The sequence below is a fragment of the Ranitomeya variabilis genome, chromosome 2 (genome assembly GCF_051348905.1).
Source record: "Ranitomeya variabilis isolate aRanVar5 chromosome 2, aRanVar5.hap1, whole genome shotgun sequence".
NCBI classification, from domain to species: domain Eukaryota; kingdom Metazoa; phylum Chordata; class Amphibia; order Anura; family Dendrobatidae; genus Ranitomeya; species Ranitomeya variabilis.
Window position 1 is genome coordinate 1,076,742,939 of NC_135233.1, and position 18,402 is coordinate 1,076,761,340.

At 46.6% G+C, this 18,402-nt stretch overlaps 2 protein-coding genes across 3 annotated transcripts in view; both read right to left on the reverse strand.

Moving 5' to 3' along the window:
- The window catches only part of LOC143808697 (cytochrome P450 2B11-like), a 535,684-nt gene that overhangs the window by 474,001 nt on the left and 43,281 nt on the right, over positions 1 to 18,402 (reverse strand). The window lies entirely within an intron of this gene.
- The window catches only part of LOC143808698 (cytochrome P450 2C23-like), a 50,031-nt gene continuing 43,306 nt past the window's right edge, over positions 11,678 to 18,402 (reverse strand). Inside the window, exon 10 of the mRNA XM_077291626.1 lies at positions 11,678 to 12,946. Coding sequence (XP_077147741.1) covers positions 12,768 to 12,946 — 179 coding nt within the window. The 3' untranslated portion in view covers positions 11,678 to 12,767. The remainder of the gene's footprint in view (positions 12,947 to 18,402) is intronic.

Here is an 18,402-nt window from a genome sequence, read left to right on the forward strand (position 1 = left end):
CTGAGCTTCTACCTTCTGGCTCTGATTAACTGCTGTTTTTTTAAAAATTGGTGGTTCCGGCCTACTAACGGTGTCTGCCCCTCCCTGGTGTTGCCCTCAACTGAATAAAGCTGAGCTTCTACCTTCTGGCTCTGATTAACTGCTGTTTTTTAAAAAATTGGTGGTTCCGGCCTACTAACGGTGTCTGCCCCTCCCTGGTGTTGCCCTCAACTGAATAAAGCTGAGCTTCTACCTTCTGGCTCTGATTAACTGCTGTTTTTTTAAAAATTGGTGGTTCCGGCCTACTAACGGTGTCTGCCCCTCCCCGGTGTTGCCCTCAACTGAATAAAGCTGAGCTTCTACCTTCTGGCTCTGATTAACTGCTGTTTTTTAAAAAATTGGTGGTTCCGGCCTACTAACGGTGTCTGCCCCTGCCTGGTGTTGTCCTCAACTGAATAAAGCTGAGCTTCTACCTTCTGGCTCTGATTAAGTTTTTTTTTTTTTAATTGCTGGATGGGGCCTAATACCTCTGTTTGCTGCTCCCTGGTGTTTGTCCTCAACTGAATAAAGCTGAGCCTCTACCTTCTGGCTCTGATTAACTGCTGTTTTTTTAAAAATTGGTGGTTCCGGCCTACTAACGGTGTCTGCCCCTCCCTGGTGTTGCCCTCAACTGAATAAAGCTGAGCTTCTACCTTCTGGCTCTGATTAACTGCTGTTTTTTTAAAAATTGGTGGTTCCGGCCTACTAACGGTGTCTGCCCCTGCCTGGTGTTGTCCTCAACTGAATAAAGCTGAGCTTCTACCTTCTGGCTCTGATTAACTGCTGTTTTTTAAAAAATTGGTGGTTCCTGCCTACTAACGGTGTCTGCCCCTGCCTGGTGTTGTCCTCAACTGAATAAAGCTGAGCTTCTACCTTCTGGCTCTGATTAACTGCTGTTTTTTAAAAAATTGGTGGTTCCGGCCTACTAACGGTGTCTGCCCCTGCCTGGTGTTGTCCTCAACTGAATAAAGCTGAGCTTCTACCTTCTGGCTTTCGGCCTATACTATCAGATATTAAACTGCATTTGGCTTACTAGTGTGGTTGGGCCCTTGAAACAGTGTCTGCTGCTCTTGGGTTTGCTACTCCACTGAACAAAGCAATGCTGCCTGTTTAGTCCTGTTACCAATTTTGAACTGCATTTAGCCTACTTTATTCTTTGGCCCTATATCTGTTTCCTCTTCATCCTGCCCATTGCCCAGCCACTGCTAGATGAGTCTGCTGGTACATTGACCTAGACCACTACATTCCCCTTGCACTCTACACAGCCAGAATCTGACCCTGCTGAAAGTAAGGTTCCCCTTCACGCATGTTATACCACCTTACACAGGGACAAAGAGGAAGGTGCAGATGAAAGTGCAGGTTCCTTCATCAGGTGGGCGGGGGCATACTCGTTGGCGACGTCACTGGCACAGGGCCCCTCAGAGTACGCAAAAGTGTCGCTGCTGGTGGGAGGCTCCCCCGCCATGCAAACACACCGCCGTACTTTGAGGGGCCCTGTGCCAGTGCCAATGCAAACGAGTGGGCCCCCCCTGCTTGCTCAGGATCACAGCACTTGCAACGTTGAAATACTTACCTTTCCCTGCAACACCGCCGTGACGTAGTCCGCATTTCCTGGGCCCACGAAAAACTTGAGCCAGCCCTACTCCCCCCACAACTTTTGCCAAATGACCCCCAATTCCCTATGCCCAACTATTATTATAAAGTTAATTAAGATTGACAAGCTTCAGAAACAAGAATGGATGTTTTTGGCATTAAAATGGGCACTGTAGGTGTTTTCCTGGCCTCCACACTGCCGACTATGCTTCCCCATTGACTTGCATTGGGTTTCGTGTTTCGGTCGATCCCCGACTTTTAGCGATAATCGGCCGACTGCACTCGACTCGACTCTGGACAAAATCGGGTTTCACAAAACCCGACTCGATCTTAAAAAAATGAAAGTCGCTCAACTCTACTCCTGACATGTAAAACTTCATCTGCAAGACCAATACCGTAAATTACCCTTAAAGTGGATGGCGTTGTCAGATCCAAAGTGGTACAGCCAGAAGTGTGATGACACCTGTGGAACTCGCTGATCGCACCTGCCTATCAGAATCCTCTGTGTCTCGCATGGGCATTGGTGGTCAAGTCAGACATTCTCAGCTTACAAAGACACTGAGCGGGTGCACTCAGCCAGGACACTCTATCCTGTCCCAGTTTGTGGTATAAAGGACCTGCCACTCAACCTGCTCGGAGCGAACCTACTGCAGAAGCTGAAGGCAACCACAGTGTTCCAGGAAGGTGGGACAGTGACACTTTCTTCATCCCTGACCCGAGAAGAGTCATGCTGGCGGCCCTACAAGAACATTAAACAATCGATGAGGCCTACCCAAGGAGGTACTGGATGTAGTACCAGAAAGTCTATGGTCTAAGGGACCCCAGCACGTGAGAAAACCTCAAGTTGCCCCAGTAGGGGTGTCACTCAAGCCATGTACCCCGTACCCTCGTAAGGCCCCGGCCATGCCTAGAGTCAAGCTGTCTCTGACCAACTGAAGGTCTACCTAGAAATAGGAATCATTGTTCCTTGCACATCACCTTGCAATCCCCCGCTTTTCCCGGTCAAGAAAAAGACTGTAAAAGGAGAGCCAGCAAAGTTCAGAATGGTACATGACCTGAGAGCTGTGAATGACGCCACGGTGTTTGAAACTGCAATTGTGCCGAATCCGCACACTTTGCTCTCAAATGTGCCTGCCACAGCAAAAGTGTTCACAGTGAACAACCTGGCTAATGTTTTCTCCAGTGTTCCCCTTCATCTGGAAGACCAGTTCCTGTTTGCCTTAATGCACCAGGGGGGACACCACACATGGACAGTGATGCCACAGTGGGCCCAGAACAGCCTTTCACAGTTCACCAAAGCAATGTCCACAGTCCTCACCAACTGGGTCGCAGAACATGCAGAAGTAACCCTGCTACAATACATGGACGATCTACTCCTTTGTGCAATTGACTTTGACACGTATAAAGCCCATTTCCGTGTATCTCCTACTCTACCTGGCGGAGCAGCACTGCAAGATCTCAAAGAACAAAGTCCAGTGGTGTCTGAAGCAAGTTACATTCCAGAGACACTGTATTGCTCACCAGGCGAAACGCCTGACAGATGTCCGGAAGACCACAGTGGAGAAGATGGTCCCTCCGACAACTCCAAAGGTGCTACAGGCCTTCCTTGGTCTAGTTTCGTATTGCAGAGCCTGGATCCCTGATGCTTCCGTCCTAATGCAGCCTCTGTGTGAATATGTCAGCGTGACCCCGTTCCCCCAGACAGATGTGGCCTTCAGTTCGTTCAAGAAGTTAAAAAGCTCTGTAGTCTCAGCGCTAGCACTAGGCCTATCTGACTACGAGAAGCCATTCCATCTCTACTTGATGAGAAAAAAAAAAGGCCTTGCTACTGGAGTCCTGATGCAGCTTCAGGGGGGAAAGCAGAGACTTTCAGACTACTTTTCAGCTCGCCTGGATCCAGATGCAAGGGGAGCCTCTTCCTCCCGCATGAGAGCAGTAGTTGCAGCACACGCCCTTCTGGACAGGACTACTGACATCAGTGGAAAAACCATTGGAAATCCTGGCTCTGCATGGCATCTCAGCAATCCTCAACCAAACCCAGCTAAAACATCTCTCCACCGCCAGGCATCTTCGCCTCCAGTGCTCTCTACTCCTGCCCAACAATGTCACCATCTCCAGATGCACAGTCCTCAACCCATCCACTCTACTCCCACTCCCAAGGGGGATACAGATATGTACCTTCAGATAAAAAGTCTGATCAAAATCTGAAATGAATTTGCTCCGGACGGATGACCATGATTGCTTCAGCATCATGCAACAGGAAACAGCAGGACTACCCAAGGTGGCAGAAGAGCCACTGACCAACCCAGAGTTGATCCTCTATGTGGATGGCTCCAGATTCGCAGATGATGAAGGAAGATTCCACACGGGATGTGCAGTGACCAGCAATCAAGAGATCCTGTGGTCCAGAAGTCTGCCACCCAGTCTGTCAGCCCAGGAAGCAGAACTAATAGTGCTGATGAAGGCCTACCAGATGGCAGAAAACAAGACTGAGAAAATGTATACCGATTCAAGGTACTTGCATGGCATAGCACATGACTTCAGACCCATCTGGGCTGCAAGGGACTTCATCACAGCAAGCGGAACAACCGTGAAGCATCATGGAGCCATTAAGGACCTGCTGAACGCACTTCAACTTCCAAAAGTGGTGACAGTACTAAAAGTCAAAGCGCATGGAAAACTAAACACAGTAGAGGCACGAGGCAACAACATGGTGGATATGGCAGCCAAAAGGAGCAGTCAAGGGAAGACAATATGGAAAAGTGGGAGAGGTCGTAGAGCCGGACGGCTACTACATGACAACTGAAGACAAGAAACCTGACCAAATGACGTCCTGTGATCTGCTCAAAAAGCTGCAAGAGCAAGCCCCAAAGGACAAGAAGGAAGGCTGGATGCAGAAGTGAGCAACACATGAAGAAGGAAGGGTATACTCAATGGACTACAAACCCTGTTTACCCCGAAGCATGTACCCTATGGTGGTCCAGTGGGCACATGGGCCCACACACAGATTAAAGACACAGATGAATGATCCGATTGGTGCTTACTGGTTCGCTCCAGGGATCCCCACCCTAACAGCCAAGTTCACTAGCAGCTGTCTGACCTGTGGCAAATGCAACCCTGGAAGAATGGAGAAAGTTCCCACACATCATCTTGCCAGACCACTGTAACCCTTCCAGAGGATCCAGATAGACACATCCAAATTCCACCAAGTGGAGGTTTCAAATATGCCCTTGTGGTCATGGACATGTTCTCAGGATGGCCAGAAGCTTTCCCAGTGAGGAACCAGTCAGCAAAGACTACTGCAAAGAAGCTACTCTCAGAGACAAGATATGCAGCTATGGGGTCCCAGAAGTGATAGAGAGTGACCAGGGACCCGCATTCACAGCAAATCTCACAAGAGAGATCTAGTCAGCAGTAGGGTCAGACTTAGGCCTACACACTCCCAATTACACTACTCAGTGTTAGGCACACTCCCAGAGGCCCAGAAAAGCTGTTACCATATGACATTTTGTTTGTGTCTAGTCCCAGGTTAGGGGTATCCTTTCCCTCTGCAGCTGATTATGCAATATGATACTTTGTCTGCTTATGTAATTGAACTCACCAAGAAACTTGCTAACATCCATTCTCGAGTTTTTTTCTTCATTGACAGATCCAGATACAGTGTCCGGTACGCACTCCTTGAAGCCAGGAGACTGGGTGTTGGTGAAAAAGTTTGTAAGGAGAACACCACTCGATCCCAGATTTGATGGTCCTGTTCAAGTGCTGCTGATGACACCAAACTCTGTTATACTGGAGGGAAGACCCACTTGGATCCACTCATCGCATTGCAAGAAAGCTCCCCTATCAGAAGATGACACCCAAGCCAGAATGATGTTGTGGATGCCCTGCCTGACCGAACAGATGACCTACCTGATAATGACTACACATCGCTCACTACACATGCTATTGACTAAGAGACTGATTGCAACGAACCCCCGTTAGGGACAGATCTCCTGACCGCCCATTTGCGAAAAGTCAGTACGGAGTGGGGCACAGGCGTTAGGCTTGTGTCAGTTCACCGACAGCACAAAAGAGTTGCAGCGCTTTGGGACAGGAGGCTAGGATTAGGGCAAGTGATATCTAAGGGGGGCTTGTGATAGAAATATGTATATCATGTAGATCTCACTTGCATGTATACCCCTCTATAATCATATATACTCATATGCTCACAGCTAATATATACATTAAAATAAATGGTTTAAAATGGCTGACACGAACTGATATAACCCAGACAGATCATATGGGGTTTTCCATCCCAAAAAGCGGAACAGTGTCAGATGTTTTAACTCCTGATCAGATGTCTCCACTTTGTCCTAGATACAGAGCTCAAGTTTAGTTGCTTAATCTGCTGTCATATGAGCATTGATCACAATATTCCATATATGTTTAGATAACCAATGACAGAGGAGCTAGACAATATGGTAATTAACTAACCACCCCTGACAACCCCTAACCACTCCTTTCTATGTGAAAATATAAAACTATGTATGTACAATAAAGTTTCAGTATTGATGGAATGTTGTTCTGTCACAGTTGTGTACAGTCCATTCTTGATGAGCGCTCAAAATACTCAGTCTAATTGGGAGCGGCCGCAGCACACACAGAGGGATAAATTTATCCAACCCAAATATTTCCATATCATAGATAGATAGATAGATAGATAGATAGATAGATAGATAGATAGATAGATACAGATATATCTATGTCTATTTCCATAGATATGTCCATATCCATGTTTCTAAACCCCTTCACCCCTGGAGCTTTTTTGTTTTCGTTTATCGCTCCCCTTCTTTCCAGAGCCATAATTTTTCCGTCAATATGGCCATGTGGGGGCTTATCTTTTGCGGGACAAGTTCTACTTTTGAATGACATCATTGGTTTTACCATGTCGTGTAACAGAAAATGTGAAAAAATTTCAAAGTGCAATGAAATGGCAAAAAAAGTGCAATCCCACACTTGTTTTTTGCTTGGCTTTTTTGCTAGGTTCATTAAATGCTAAGGCTGTGTGCACACGTTGTGGATCTGATTGCAGATCCGCAGCGTTTTTTGCCGCACTGAATTGCATCAAATCCGCAGTGTAGTGCACAACCAATGTAAGTCTATGGGAGCCACAGACTTGTTGTGCACATGCTGCGGAAAAAGCCGCACCAAAACCACACCAAGAACTGCATCAAAACCGCACCAAAAACTGCATCAAAACCGCACCAAAACTGCAAAACTGCACCAGGTTTTGATGCAGTTTTTGGTGCAGTTTTGATGCAGTTTTTGGTGCAGTTTTGATGCTTTTTTTGGAGCGGTTTATGCGCGGTTTTAATGCCGTTTTTGGAAATAAGTAAATAAACGGAAAATGTGCATGATTTGAATGGAAACATGCCTGAAAAAACGGATTCCAAGGCCGGATTAATCATTTCACAGCTCAGTTTCATACGTTTTTTGCCGGATCCGTCGCTGTGCGTTTTTTCGCCGAACAGAAAAAACGTTCCTCTGTATGTGTTTTCCATCCGTTGGAAACAGCTTTTTTGACGGATCCGGCAAAAAACAGATGAAACGTGTGGCCATCAGGCGCAATCCGGTGCTAATACAACTCTATGAGAAAAAAACGGATCCGGCGGAAAAAAATGGATCCGTTTTTTTCAAAACTCGCCGGATTGTGCCTCACGGCAATAACCTGATGTGTGAAAGCAGCCAAATATATAGATAGATACATCTATGTATCTATAGATATATCTATCTATAAATATATCTATGGATAGATATATCCATAGATATATAATAGAAAGGCCAATGTTTCTAATTAGGCCTCTTTCACACTAGCGTCGTGCACTGCACGTCGCAATGCATCGTTGTGGAGAAAAAACTCGCCCTGCAAAGTTGTCTGCAGGATGCGTTTTTTCTCCATAGACTTTTATTAGCGACGCAGCGCGACGGACCCTTACCGATGCTAGTGTGAAAGCAGCCTAAGGCTACTTTCACACTTGCGTTTTTAGCAATCCGTCTTTTTGGGAAAAAAACGGATCCTGCAAATGTGCTCGCAGGATGCGTTTTTTACCCATAGACATGTATTAGTGAAGGATCGCGACGGATGGCCACACATCGCGTCCGTCGTGAAACGGATGCGTGTTTTGGCAGACCGTTGGCACGTCCCTCGCGTCTGCCATTTTCTACCGCACATGCGCGGCCAAAACTCCGCCCCCTCCTCCCCGGACTTCAGAATGGGCAGCAGATGCATTGAAAAACTGCATCCGCTGCCCACGACGTGCACAAATTTCACAACGTGCGTCGGTATGTCGGCACGACGCATAGCGATGGATCCGTACCGACGCAAGGGTGAAAGAGGCCTTAATGAGCATTTAATTTAATAAAAAAACGAAAAAAATGAAGTGGGCTCCCGCGCAATTTTCTGCGCCAGAGGGGGAAAGCCGATGGCTGGGGGCCAATATTTGTAGCCTGCTATGAATATCAGCCCGCAGCTGTCAGCGTAGCCTTTACTGGCTATTAAAATAGGGGGACCCCCCAAAAAAAAAATGACGTGGAGTCCCCCTATATTTTATAGCCAGAAAGGCTACGCAGACAGCTGCGGGCTGATATTCATAGCCTAGAGAGGGGCCATGGATATTGGTCCCCCCCGGCTACAAATACCAGTCCGCAGCTGCCCCAGAAATGGCGCATCTGTAAGATGTGCGAATTCCAGCACTTAGCCCCTCTCTTCCCACTCCCGTGTAGTGGTGGGATATGGGGTAATAAGGGGTTAATGTCACCTTGCTATTGTAAGGTGACATTAAGCCGGGTTAATAACGGAGAGGCGTCAATAAGATGCCTATCCGTTATTAATCCAATACTAAAAATGGGTTAATAAAACACGCACACATTAGGAAAAAGTATTTTAATATTCTTCATTTAACCATAGTTACCATACTTCAGCGCCTGCAAAAAATGTAAAATAATAAACCGCATACTACCTGTCCGCCGTAGTCAAATTAATAACGAGGGTCCCATGACGATCCCCCTATAGAACAGTGACATCGGGTGATGTCACTGCTCTATAGGACCCTCAGTGACACACTGACAGGAGACAATGGCTCCTGCAGTGCATCACTGAGGTTACTAAAGTTCACTGGTCTCACTTTATGGCAAAAAGCTGCGTGGGAACTTCCTCACACAGCAATGCCATAAAGTGAGACTAGGGACTATTTTCTCACAGGGGCGTAGGAATACATTGTGGGTAATACATTGTGGAAGGATACCTTCCTCCCCTCATTGTGTTCCTGGAGCCCCTGGAGAGTGGTTGCATCAGCAGATGCTCCAGCTCTCCATGGGAGATCGTCGAGGGACACTCATTTTAATTGGATTTCTGCGGATCAGGGAGTATAGTGTTTGTTTATTATTTTAATATATTTTACAGATGACAATGGCTTCGGGGATCAAAGTGACAAGTGATGGTGAGTATATACTCTATGTTATATGTACTGTATGTATGTATGTACTGTATGTATGTATGTACTGTATGTATGTACGGTATGCGGCATGCCGCATGTCGTCGCATGCCGCATGTCGTCGCATGTCGTCGCATGGCGCATGTCGTCGCATGTCGTCGCATACTGCATGCCGTCGCATGCTGCATGTCGTCGCATGCTGCATGTCGACGCATGACGCATGTCGTCGCATGCCATTGCATGCCGCATGTCGTCGCATGGCGCATGTCGCATGCCGCATATCGTCGCATGTCGTCGCATGGCGCATGTCGTCGCATGCTGCATGTCGTCGCATGGCACATGTCGTCGCATGCTGCATATAGTCACATATCGTCGCATGGCGCATGTCGTCGCATGGTGCATGTCGTCGCATGCTGCATGAAGACGCATGGCGCATGTTATTGCATGGTGCATGTTGTCGCATGGCGCATGTCACGCATGGCGCATGTCGTTGCATGCTGCATGTCGTCGCATGCTGCATGTCGACGCATGGCGCATGTTGTCGCATGGCGCATGTCGGCGCATGTCGACGCATGCCACATGTCGTCGCATGGCGCATGTTCTGTATGTGTTCTATGTATGTATGTACTGTATATGTGTTTTTTTTTCCTTTGGTTTTTTTTACATTCAACACATTAGCCGGATGATGGGACTACTACTGTCCCATCATTGGCTAATGTGTCACTCACTGTCACTGTAGCAGGCAGAGCCTGATGTGACTTGTAGTCCCATCGGAGATGCCTGCACACAGAGACAACGCCGCCGCCACCACCACCGCACAGCCACCTTCAGCACCAGGCAGACCCCCGCCGTCGCACCGGCTGCCGCCACCACGGCACCGGCCGCCGCCGCCATGGCACCGGCCGCCGCCGCGGGACCGGCCGCCGACGCACCGGCCACCGCCGCCACGGCACCGGCCGCCACCGCGGGTCCGGCCGCCCACACACCGGCCGCCGCTGGTACAGTACAGTACACCGGCCGCTGCCGCCAAGGGACCAGCCGCCGCACATCTCGACAAGCAGATCCCAGCACCAGACACCTGCAGTGCACAGCCCCGCCCACCCCCAGCAAAGCCCCGCCCGCCCCCAGCACAGCACAGGCAGCCCACAGTCCCATCCACAGCCCAGTCACTCTTGAGTGACTGCTGACTGTGCGGCTGGGACACGCCTGTTACTGACGTCATGTCAATTTCCAGAGTCTGGAAATTGACATGACGTCGGCGGAAATTAGCGGTGGCTGCAGCCTCGGGGTCACGTGACCCAGACTCAGCCACCAGCATAGCGCCGCTCACAGGTGAAAAAGGCAACGCAAGGTATTTACAACATTCGTCAGGGGCCCCGGGGGGATACATTGGGGGGATAATTGAAAGTAGTGGACAACCCCTTTAAGTATTGGCACCAGAGAAAAACTTCCAAAGTCAAAATGTCAAAGGTTCGCTATATTTTTTTGTGGGATAAACAGGCTTATTACAACCTGTCATGTCCCACGACTTGGGAATCATACTGTATTGTATTGTGATTGTATTGTTGCTGTTACAATAATATGAAATCAGGTTTGCCGTTTACAAGTTTGTCCTGTCTCTCTCCCTGTAGCCCAGCTCTAATGTACTCTATATACTCGAGTATAAGCCGAGGCACCTAATTTTGCCATGAGAAACTGGGTAAGCTTATTGACTCGAGTATAAGCCGGGTCTGCATTGTCCTGTCATCACTGTCCTGGTATGCATGGCTCTCCCATCCTGTCCTGGTATGCATGGCTCTCCCATCATGTCCTAGTATGCATGGCTCCCTCGTCCTGTCCTGGTATGCATTGCTCCCCCATCATGTCCTGGTATGCTTGGCTACTTATCCCCTATCCTTGTATGAATGGTTCCTATTTAAAAAAACAAAAAAACATCCTACTCACCTTTCACACTCCCTCGCAGCATCTCGTTGGTCCTTGCGCCGGCTGCTCTTCCTGTGCCAAGCAATCACATTGCCCAACTCATTAAGGTAATGAATATTCCCTCCACACCTATGAGAGTGGAGAGGTGTGCATATTCATTACCTTAATGAGCGGGGCCATGTGATCGCTAGGCACAAGAAGAGCTGCCGTCACCGGGACAAATGAGATGCTGCGAGGGCGCTAGGACCTATGAGATGCTGCTAGGGCGTGCAGGAGGGTGAGTAGGATGTCTTCTGGAATCTGGCAGTTGCGGGTGTCACTCTGCATGTTGTAAGAGAAATGAATATTCATTTCTCTTTAGCAGCTGCACAGGCTTTAGCCACAGCTGCCGGCTTCTGCCTCTGTCCCCCGCCACTCCCCCTCCTCCGCAGGCTTTCTTGGACAATTGATTTGTGTATAAGCCGAGGGGGGTGTTTTCAGCACAAAATATGTGCTGAAAAACTTGGCTTATACACGAGTATATACTCCTGTGTTAGTGTATGTCAGCCATATTTGTTTGAGGCTCATCTCTTTATATCTCTGGTTCGGAATAGTCTTTTTATCTACTGCAATTGTGCATATCTACAAGAAATCAGCTTGAAATGAAACCTTCTGAAATTTTTATACAAGCCTCTGCAGTCGAGTTTAAGCTTCATCTATAGTTCAATACAGACATTCATAGAAATACGGTCTCAAGAGCCACATACTTTCATCCGAGTTATAGAGTCAGAATACATGACATTCAGTGGAAATAATGGAGTTTAATAATTTTATTGCAACAATGTTTTAAGCATTTCTAATATCTTCTCGGCATCCAGATTCACCTCCAGTGGGAGCAATTTAGCATGTCACTATTTATTAGAGATCAGCAGATCGATTTGAAGCAAATCAAATTTGCTTGGAATTTTTACCCAAAATTTGAATTTCGAATATTTGGGAATTCTATTCTCTGCAATGGGACAAATGTTAACTGTCAATTTGCTGGATTAATTTTAAAACATGGAATGAGTGAAGAAAAAAAGATATATAAAGTGCATAGATAATGCTCACCTCAGCAGCCTTCAACTGTCGATCCGTACAGCTCACTCTGGCTCCAGTGTCTCCACCGGGCGGCCTCTGGTGCTGACTAAGCCTCACAACATCACGGCATCAGGTGATGAAGCATGTCCTGATGCAACATCAAGCCTACTCAGTACCCTGAGACATCATGATATTATGAGGCCTAATCCACAACCGAGGCACTGAAGAACGACTAGTGCCAGAGGGAGTTGAACAGGTGAAAAAGCTATTTTTTATAACCTTGCATTTATTATACTTTGTTGTCTGCCAAGATCTCCGGAGTAAAATAAATGTCTTTAAAATTTCAAATTCGATTTGCATGAAATATATTTGACATGAATCAAAGTTCACAAAAATCATGCAAATCTGCCGAATCTGAATTTCCCCTCTAGTGCTGTAGTTAACTGTTCATAAGGCTAACCCTAAATTACACATTCACCCATATCATGACATGACTGCCTACTATGCAGTTGGATTTTCCTCTTATGAAAGAGGGTTAAGACTGAAGGGAGGATCAACATTTAAGAATTTAAGCCTCCATTGTCCTTTAACAATTAGCGAATGATTTATTTTAGACTTGCTTATTTTCATTCCTAATATTTTATAGAAAGAGTCTTCAAGTTGAAGGGCAAATACAAATTGGCTATAGATGCACACTATGTCTTATCTGCGAGGGATTGCACAGATTTCATAGGGTAATGGAGAATTAATAATTCCCACTGCAGGTGAAAGGTCTAGCTTTGCCCCTGATGGAACCTTGAATGTGAAGTTCTGGAGCAGGGTTGTGAAGAACAGGAACATTTCCATTTTTGCTAAGTTCTCTCCGGCACAACTTCTTTTACCTGTATAAGAACAAAAAAGATAGAAAAAAAAACACAGTTCCAGTGATCAGCCATATTGATCATGCATGTAATATAGCAGGAAAAACTAGCTTTATTTTTTTTCCAGAAAACCATAAATCAAAATGGTTTACAATGTAATTGAAAGAGCTACTAATATTTTGGAAGATTTTTTAGAACTTTTAATTCTGAGCAGATACGTTGTAGTTTGAGAACCTGGTTATTGGTGATGCAAATAAATTAGCAGGGTAATTTGTGGTGAGGGGACAGGAGACATTTAAACTTCCTCCTACATGCCTCCATCTGCAGCTATTGAGTAGCCGGCCTAGTGCAATGTCACAAGATACTGCAGCCAGCTAATCAAGAAATAAGCCAGAGATGCCGTCAGGTAAGAGGTTGTCAACAGGGAACATGCAAAGGATTATTGATGCAAATCGATCTACACCATCTCTAATCTTGAGACACTCACTGTTCTCTGAAAACTAGGCTTTTGGAAGACTATATACACTCACTGGCCACTTTATTAGGTACACCTGTCCAACTTCTTGTTAACACTTAATTTCTAATCAGCCAATCACATGGCGGCAACTCAGTGCATTTAGGCATGTAGACATGGTCAAGACAATCTCCTGCAGTTCAAACCGAGCATCAGTATGGGGAAGAAAGGTGATTTGAGTGCCTTTGAACGTGGCATGGTTGTTGGTGCCAGAAGGGCTGGTCTGAGTATTTCAGAAACTGCTGATCTACTGGGATTTTCACACACAACCATCTCTAGGGTTTACAGAGAATGGCCCGAAAAAGAAAAAAAATCCAGTGAGCGGCAGTTCTGTGGGCAGAAATGCCTTGTTGATGCCAGAGGTCAGAGGAGAATGGGCAGACTGGTTCGAGCTGATAGAAAGGCAACAGTGACTCAAATCGCCACCCGTTACAACCAAGGTAGGCCTAAGAGCATCTCTGAACGCACAGTGCGTCGAACTTTGAGGCAGATGGGCTACAGCAGCAGAAGACCACACCGGGTACCACTCCTTTCAGCTAAGAACAGGAAACTGAGGCTACAATTTGCACAAGCTCATCGAAATTGGACAGTAGAAGATTGGAAAAACGTTGCTTGGTCTGATGAGTCTCGATTTCTGCTGCGACATTCGGATGGTAGGGTCAGAATTTGGCGTAAACAACATGAAAGCATGGATCCATCCTGCCTTGTATGGAGCATCTTTGGGATGTGCAGCCGACAAATCTGTGGCAACTGTGTGATGCCATCATGTCAATATGGACCAAAATCTCTGAGGAATGCTTCCAGCACCTTGTTGAATCTATGCCACGAAGAATTGAGGCAGTTCTGAAGGCAAAAGGGGGTCCAACCCGTTACTAGCATGGTGTACCTAATAAAGTGGCCGGTGAGTGTATATGTATATTAGGACTTTTAACTCTGGGAAGTTCGGTCAAGGGCCACAGCTCAGGAGTCAGGAGCTTGTATCCTCTAAATAGTGGAGCATGGATGCAGTAGAAAGCTTATACTTCCTACGGCATCTATACGCCACTGTGGTGTGTGCACTCAGGCAATAGTTGAATGCTTCTGTCTCCCAATCCACAGCTCTCATGTGTCGACTTGAAACTAAAGAGCCTGAAATATTATAACAATAGTAATACAGTTGAAACCAGAAGTTTACATATCCAATGTAAAAATACACATCTGCATGTGTTTCTCAATTCCTGACATGAAATCAGAATAAACCTTTCCCATTTTAGGTCAATTAGGATTACCATAATTATAATTTTTTTCCAAATGCCAGAATAATGAGAGAGAGAGAATGTTTTAAGGCATTTTTATTACTTATTGCAAAGTCAAAAGTTTATATACATTTCATTAGTATTTGGTACCGTTGCCCTTAAACTGAATGACCTGGGTGAAACGTTTGGGACATCCTTCCACAACCTTCTCACAATGGTTGGTTGGAATTTGGTCCGTTCCTCCTGACAAAACTGGCGTAACTGATCCAGGTTTGTAGGTCACCTTGCTCACACCTGCCTTTTCAGCTTCGCCCATACATTTTCAATAGGATTGCGATCAGAGCTTTGTAATGGCCACTCCAAAACATTGACTTTGTTATCCATAAGCCACTTTGTTATCAATTTGCAGTATGCTTCGGGTCATTGTCCATTTGGAAGACCTTTTTCCACCCAAGCTTTAACTTCCTGGCTGATATCTTGAAATGTTGCTTCAGTATTGCCACATAATCCTCTTTTCTCATGATGCCATCTATTTTATGAAGTGCATCAGTCCAACCTGCAGCAAAACAACCCCACAACATGATGCTGTTACCCCCGTGTTTCACAGTTGGGATGGTGTTCTTAGGATTACAAGCTTCTCCTTTTTTCCTCCAAATATAAAGATGGTCATTATGCCCAAAAATTAAAATTTTTGTTTCATCAGACCATAGGTGTTATGGTTACCCCAATGACCAGGGGAATAAAAATACAAAACAGACTAGCTCTCGGGTGATGGAAACTAAGGTCGACCGTGACCTGAACCTGACCCAACACTTACAGTAGCCGGGGGATGTACCTACGATGCCCTAGACACCACGCGCCAGCCGGAGATCTAACTACCCCTATAAGAGGAATATACAGGCCTGCCTTACCTCCAGTGAGGAACCCCAAAAGATGATAGTAGGCCCCCACAGATATTGACGGTGAGTTCAGAGGAAATGACATACGTAGGATGAACAGCAGATTTAGCACAGTGAGGTCCGCTTACTAGATAGCAGAAGGACAGGAAAGAGTTACTTCACGGTCAACCTAAAAAACACTATTCAAAAACACCATCCAGAAACTACTTTAAACTCCAGTGACAACTCATGCCACTGGAGTAGTAATTTTCTGTCCACAAGAGCTTCCAGCACAGAAAGGTCACATTGCAGATAGCTGGACAAAAATAGCAAAACAAGAAACAAAATTCAACTTAGCTGAACTGGGACTTGAAGCAGGTGAATGCAACAGAATGCTACTAGCACATTGTTGGCCGGCATATGACTAACAGCCAAGCAGCCTTAAATAGGAAACTCCCCTAGAGGGTGGCGACAGGTAATCAGAGATGGAGGAAGGCACATAAGAGACACTACCATAACAGACCACCGGGGGAGCCCACAAACCGAATTCACAACAGTACCCCCCCCTTAAGGAGGGGGCACCGAACCCTCACCAGAACCACCAGGGCGATCTGGATGAGCACTATGAAATGCACGAACCAAATCGGGAGCATGAACATCGGATGCTGTCACCCAAGAATTATCCTCCTGGCCATAACCTTTCCACTTAACCAGATACTGAAGTTTCCGTCTGGAAACACGGGAGTCCAAGATCTTTTCCACCACATACTCCAATTCACCCTCAACCAACACAGGAGCAGGTGGATCAGCAGAAGGAACAACCGGTACCTCATACCTCCGCAATAATGACCGATGGAAAACATTATGGATATTAAAAGATGCTGGGAGGTCCAAACGAAAGGACACAGGATTAAGAACCTCCAGAATCCTATAAGGGCCGATAAACCGAGGCTTAAACTTAGGAGACGAGACCTTCATAGGAACAAATCGAGAAGACAGCCACACCAGGTCCCCAACACAAAGACGAGGACCAATACGCCGATGACGATTAGTGAACTGTTGAGTCTTCTCCTGGGACAACTTCAGATTGTCCACAACCTGTCCCCAAATCCGATGCATCCTATCAACCACAGCATCCACTCCAGGACAATCCGAAGACTCCAATTGACCGGACGAAAACCGAGGGTGAAACCCTGAATTACAAAAAAATGGAGAAACCAAAGTGGCAGAACTGGCCCGATTGTTAAGGGCAAACTCTGCCAACGGCAAAAAGTCAAGCCAATCATCCTGATCAGCGGACACAAAACACCTCAAGTAAGTCTCCAAGGTCTGATTAGTACGCTCAGTCTGGCCATTAGTCTGAGGATGGAATGCAGACGAAAAAGACAAATCGATACCCATCCTGGCACAGAACGTCCGCCAAAATCTAGACACAAACTGAGTACCCCTGTCAGACACTATATTCTCAGGAATACCATGCAAACGCACCACATTCTGAAAAAATAGAGGAACCAACTCAGAGGAGGAGGGCAATTTGGGTAAAGGTACCAAATGAACCATCTTAGAAAAACGGTCACAAATCACCCAGATGACAGACATCCTACGAGAAACCGGAAGGTCAGAAATAAAGTCCATAGAGATGTGCGTCCAAGGCCTCTTAGGAATAGGCAAGGGCAACAACAACCCACTGGCCCTAGAACAGCAGGGCTTGGCCCGAGCACAAACATCACAAGACTGCACAAACATGCGCACATCTCGAGACAAAGAAGGCCACCAGAAGGACCTAGACACCAAATCCCTGGTGCCAAAAATTCCAGGATGACCTGTCAACGCGGAAGAATGAACCTCCGAGATAACTCTACTGGTCCAATCATCAGGGACAAACAGTCTACCAGGCGGACAGCGATCAGGCCTATCCACCTGAAACTCCTGCAAAGAACGCCGCAGGTCTGGGGAGACAGCTGACAATATCACCCCATCCTTCAGGATGCCGGTAGGTTCGGAATCACCAGGCGAGTCAGGCTCAAAACTCCTAGAGAGGGCATCCGCCTTCACATTCTTGGACCCAGGCAGATATGACACCACAAAGTTAAATCGGGAGAAAAACAACGACCAGCGCGCCTGTCTAGGATTCAGACGCCTGGCCGACTCAAGATAAATTAGATTCTTGTGGTCAGTGAGGACCACCACCTGGTGTCTAGCACCCTCAAGCCAATGACGCCACTCCTCAAACGCCCACTTCATGGCCAGAAGTTCCCGATTTCCCACATCATAATTTCGCTCAGCGGGCGAAAACTTTCGGGAGAAAAACGCACATGGTCTCATTACTGAGCAGTCAGGATCTTTCTGCGACAAAACTGCACCTGCTCCGATCTCCGAAGCATCCACCTCAACCTGGAACGGAAGTAACACATCAGGTTGGCGCAACACAGGAGCGGAAGAAAAGCGGCGCTTAAGCTCTTGAAAGGCCTCCACAGCCGCAGAGGACCAATTAGCAACATCAGCACCCTTTTTGGTCAAATCAGTCAAAGGTTTAGCAATGGCAGAAAAACCCGCTATAAATCGGCGATAGAAATTAGCAAAACCCAAGAACTTTTGCAGACTCTTCAAAGAAGTAGGTTGCATCCAATCACAAATAGCCTGGACCTTGACAGGGTCCATCTCCATAGATGAAGGAGAAAAAATATATCCCAAAAAGGAAATTCTCTGAACTCCAAAACTACACTTTGAGCCCTTTACAAAAAGAGAATTAGCTCGCAAAACCTGAAAAACTCTCCTGACCTGTTGAACGTGAGATTCCCAGTCCTCCGAAAAAACAAGAATATCATCCAAATACACAATCATAAACTT